Below are 5,206 nucleotides of genomic sequence, written 5' to 3'. Positions count from 1 at the left end.
GGGGTATCTGGGCCGGCTCCTCCCCCCCCTTCCGGGGACCTGGGCGCCGGGACCCCCCCACCCAGGGACCCAGGGGTCCAAGACCCCCCACCCAAGGACCAAGGCATCTGGGACCCCCCCCACCCCAGGGACTCAGGTGTCCAGGAGCCCCCCACCCCAGGGACCCAGGTGTCCAGGAGCCCCCCACCCCAAGGACCCAGGTATTTGGGACCCCCCACCCAAGGACTCAGGCATGCAGGACCCCCCACCCAAACACCCAGATGCCCTGGGACCCCCCACCCAAGGACTGAGGCTTTTGGGACCCCCCCCACCCAAGGACCCAGATGCCCTGGGACCCCCCCACCCCAAGGACCCAGACATCCAGGACCCCCCCACCCCAGGGACCCAGATGCCTTAGGACCCCCCCACCCAAGGTCTCAGGTGTCCAGGAACCCCCCCACCCAAGCACCCAGATGCCCTGGGACCCCCCCCCCACCCAAGGGACCCAGGAGTCCAGGACCCCCCCACCCTAAGGACCCTGATGCCCTGGGACCCCCCACCCAAAGACCCCGGTGCCCGGGACCCCCCCCACCCCGCTCTCACCCCTCGTCTCTCCCAGGTGGTGGCCCCCGGCCCCGTGGACACCCCAGCCCCTGTCCCACCATGGTGGCATCGCTGGACCCCGCCGGACCCCCTCGCCGCCTCCCACCACGGCCCCCCCGGGCCTGAGGACCCCCCGCCTCGTCCCCAGCGGCCCTGGCCCGCGCTGGACCATGCGGCCCGGAGGTGGCTTCTCCCACGGTGGTGGCAGCCGTGGGGACGTGACCTGTGGTGGCATCTCCTGTGGTGACATCTCCTATGGTGACATCTCCCATGGTGGCATCTCCCGTGGTGACATCTTCCATGGCGACATCTCCTGTGGTGGCATCTCCTGTGGTGACATCTCCCATGGTGGCATCTCCCATGGTGGCATCTCCCATGATGGCATCTCCCACGGTGACATCTCCCACGGTGACATCTCCCGTGGTGGCATCTCCTGTGGTGGCATCTCCTGTGGTGGCATCTCCCATGGTGGCATCTCCCATGATGGCATCTCCCACGGTGACATCTCCCACGGTGACATCTCCCGTGGTGGCATCTCCTGTGGTGGCATCTCCTGTGGTGGCATCTCCCGTGGCGACATCTCCCGTGGTGGCATCTTCTATGGTGGCATCTCCTATGGTGACATCTCCCGTGGTGGCATCTCCCATGGTGGCACCTCCTACGATGATTTCTTCTCTGGTGGCTTCTGCCAAGGTGGCATCTCCTGCCGTGACATCTGCTGTGGTGGCGTCACCCACATTGGCAGCATCCCCTGTGACATTGTCTCCTGTAGTGGTGGCTTCTTTCATGGTGGCATCTCCCACAGCGATGACATCTCCTCTTGGGGTGGCATCTCCCGTGGCTGTATCTCCCAGGCTGGTGGCATCTCCCACGCCGGTAGCATGTCCCATGGTGGTGGCATCTCCCAGAAGGGTGACAACTCCTATGGTGGTGGCATCTCCCATGACAACATCTCCCATAGCGGCGGCATCTCCTATGGTGGTGGCACCTCCCATGACGGCATCTCCCTCAGTGGTGGCATCTCCTGTGGTGGTGGCATCTCCCATGACAGAGTCTCCCAGAGCGACGGTGTCTCCCACAAGCGTGGCATCTCCCTTGGTGACATCTTCCACCGTTGTGGCTCCTCCCACAGTCATGGCATCTCCTGTGACGGCATCATCCCTGGTGGTGGCACCACCCTTAAGGCCATCCCCCAGGCTGGTGGCATCTCCCATGCCTGCAGCACATCCCATGGTGGTGGCATCTCCCAGAAAAGTGACATCTCCCACGTTGGTGGCATCTCCCATGGTGGCATCTCCAACAGTGGTGGCATCTCCCACGGTGGTGGCATCTCCCACGGTGGTGGCAACTCTCATGGTGGTGGCATCTCCCATGGTGGTGGCATCTCCCACAGCCGTGGTGTCACGCAAACCAGCTGCGTCTCCCACGATGGCACCTCCCGCAGTGACGTGTCCCATGATGGCAACTCCCATGGTGGTGGCATCTCCCATGGTGGCATCTCCCACGGTGGTGGCATCTCCCACAGTCGTGGTGTCACACAAACCAGCTGCGTCTCCCACGACGGCAACTCTCACGGTGGCATCTGCCATGATGGCAACTCCCATGGTGGTGGCATCTCCCACGGTGGTGGCATCTCCCATGGTGGCATCTCCCATGGTGGCACCTCCCACAGCGGTGGCACCTCCCAAACCATCCCCTCCCGCCACAGTGCCATCTCCGCCAGCTTCCTCCTCTGCCTCTCCCACCACCCCCGGTGGCCTCCCCACCTCCTCCTGCTCCTCCTCCTCCTCCTCCTCCACCCACCCCCAACACAGGGGGCCACCTTCAAGATGGGGGTGATGGGTCCTTGGACCTGCGACCCCGTCCTCGCCCGCGCTTTGCCCGAGGTGGCATCTCGCTTGGCTGTCACCCGTCTCAACCGCGACCCAACCCTCAATGAAGGCTACTGGTGGGACGCGGTGGTGTTGACCGAGGCGTGTCGGACCCCCCAGGCCGTGACGGGGCTCCTCAACGTTGAACGTTACGCCACCGGTCTGGTGGGACCTCTCAACCCGGCCACCTGCGGGGCTGCCGGGCTCCTGGCCACCGCTTGGAACAAACCCATGGTCTCCTGGGCTTGCTTGGGTGACGTCGAAGGGTTGGACACCTTGGTCAGTCCCATGCCGGAACCGGCCGGGGTGCTCCACGCTCTCCTCCGCTTCTTCCGCTGGGCCCACGTGGCCGTGGTCTCCGCCCCACAGGACCTCTGGCGGGAGGTGGGGCAGGGCTTGGCCCAGGACCTCCGGGCTCGAGGGCTGCCCGTCACCGTCGTCACCGCCGCCGGGAGCCAGGAGGACCAGGCCCGCGAGGCTCTGAAGAGGGTGCAGAGGGCCGACGGCGTCAGAGGTGACGGGGTGGGGGTGGGGAGGAGGGGGGGAGGGGAGGAGGGAGAGGTGGGGGAGGTGGGCGTGGATGGATGGATGGAGATGGAGGAGGTGGGACTGGAAGGATGGATGGAGGATGGATGGAAGGATGGAGATGGGAGAAGGATGGATGGGTGGAGGTGGGAAAGGAAGGATGGATGGAGGTGGTGGACATGGATGGGTGGAGGTGGTGGACATGGATGGGTGGATGGAGATGGGAGAAGGATGGATGGAGGTGGAGGTGGTGGACATGGATGGGTGGAGATGGGAGAAATATGGATGGGTGGAGGTGGCGGACATGGATGGGTGGATGGAGATGGAAGAAGGATGGATGGGTGGAGGTGGTGGACATGGATGGATGGATGGAGATGGGAAAGGAAGGATGGAGAGAGGTGGATGCAGTTGGTGGACGTGGATGGGTGGAGGTGGTGGACATGGATGGGTGGATGGAGATGGGAAAGGAAGGATGGATGGAGGTGGTGGGCATGGATGGATGGAAGTGGATGGAGGTGGGAGAGGAAGGATGGATGGAGATGGATGGAGGTGGGGACATGGATGAATGGAGGTAGTGGGCATGGATGGATGGAGGAAGGGTGGATGGATGGGTGGAGATGGGAGAAGAAGCATGGATAGAGGTGGTGGACATGGACGGATGGATGGATGGACGGAGAGGGGGGAAGAAGTATGGAGAAGGAGGTGGGACAAGAAGGATGGATGGAGATGGTGGACATGGATGGATGGAGTTGGATGGAGGTGGCCAAGGAAGGATGGATGGAGATGGTGGACATGGATGGATGGAGGAAAGACGGATGGAAGTGGATGAAGGTAGGGGAGCAAAGATGGATGGAGATGGTGGACATGGATGGATGGAGGAAGGCTGGATGGAGATGGGGTAGCTGGGGGTGGATGGGGAGGAGGGGGTGTGGATGGATGGAGGGAGGGATGGATGGATGGATGGATGGATGGATGGATGGATGGATGGATGGATGGATGATGGATTGCTGGTTGGGTGGATGGATGGATGGATGGATGGATGGATGGGTGGGTGGATGGGTGGATGGATGGAGATGGAGGAGGGGGACGTGGACAAGTGGAAGAATGATGGATGGAAGTGGGTGGAGATGGGGAAGAAGGATGGATGGAGGAGGTGGAGGTGGATAGGAGGAGGGAGGATGGCAGGAGATGGTGGCCCAGCAGTTGAAGGTTGCCCAGGGAGCTCCAACAGGCACCCAGTGGTGGAGCTGGATGGGGTGGTCCCCGCCGTGCCTCACCCGTCCCCATCCCCCCGCAGTGGTGGTCATGTGCATGCACTCGGCGCTGCTGGGCGGCGAGGAGCAACGGGTCCTCCTGGAGAAGGCCGAGGACATGGGCATGACCGACGGCACCTACGTCTTCATCCCCTACGACGCCCTCGCCTTCCCCCTGCCCTACCACCACGCGCCCTACCCCGTCCTGGCCAACAACACCAAGCTGCGCCTGGCCTACGACGCGGTCCTCACCGTCACCGTCGACTCGCCCGACGTCACCTTCCACGAGGCCCTGCAGCAGGCCAAGGAGGCCTACGAGATCCCCGCGCACGTCGACCCCGCGCAGGTGGGGCGGGAGGCATCTCGGGGGGGGTCGGGGGCACCTCCAGGGGGTGAGGGGCAGATCTGTGGGGTGAGGGACACATCCGTGGGTGAAGGACACATCCATGGGGGTGAGGGGCAGATCTGTGGGGTGAGGGACACATCCGTGGGTGAAGGACACATCCATGGGTGAAGGACACATCCATGGGGGGTGAAGCACAGATCTGTGGGGTGAGGGACACATCCGTGGGTGAAGGACACATCCATGGGGGTGAGGGGCAGATCTGTGGGGTGAGGGACACATCCGTGGGTGAAGGACACATCCATGGGGGTGAGGGACAGATCTGTGGGGTGAGGGACACATCCGTGGGTGAAGGACACATCCATGGGTGAAGGACACATCCATGGGGCTGAGGGACAGATCTGTGGGGTGAGGGACACATCCGTGGGTGAAGGACACATCCATGGGGGGTGAGGCACAGATCTGTGGGGTGAGGGACACATCCGTGGGTGAAGGACACATCCATGGGGGTGAGGCACAGATCTGTGGGGTGAGGGACACATCCATGGGTGAAGGACACATCCATGGGGGGTGAGGGACAGATCTGTGGGTGAAGGACACATCTGTGGGGTGAGGGACACATCTGTGGGTGA

At 63.3% G+C, this 5,206-nt stretch overlaps 1 protein-coding gene across 1 annotated transcript in view; it reads left to right on the top strand.

Moving 5' to 3' along the window:
• The first annotated feature begins 2,411 nt into the window (after positions 1-2,411).
• Positions 2,412-5,206, top strand: part of GUCY2D (guanylate cyclase 2D, retinal) — a 27,464-nt gene continuing 24,669 nt past the window's right edge. The window contains exons 1-2 of the mRNA XM_075411967.1: positions 2,412-2,967; positions 4,276-4,577. Of these exons, the coding sequence (XP_075268082.1) occupies positions 2,412-2,967; positions 4,276-4,577 (858 nt within the window). The remainder of the gene's footprint in view (positions 2,968-4,275; positions 4,578-5,206) is intronic.

The sequence above is a fragment of the Opisthocomus hoazin genome, unplaced genomic scaffold (genome assembly GCF_030867145.1).
Source record: "Opisthocomus hoazin isolate bOpiHoa1 unplaced genomic scaffold, bOpiHoa1.hap1 HAP1_SCAFFOLD_261, whole genome shotgun sequence".
Lineage (NCBI taxonomy): Eukaryota > Metazoa > Chordata > Aves > Opisthocomiformes > Opisthocomidae > Opisthocomus > Opisthocomus hoazin.
The sequence above is the reverse complement of the archived record's forward strand: the minus strand, read 5'-3'. Positions and strand labels throughout refer to the sequence as shown.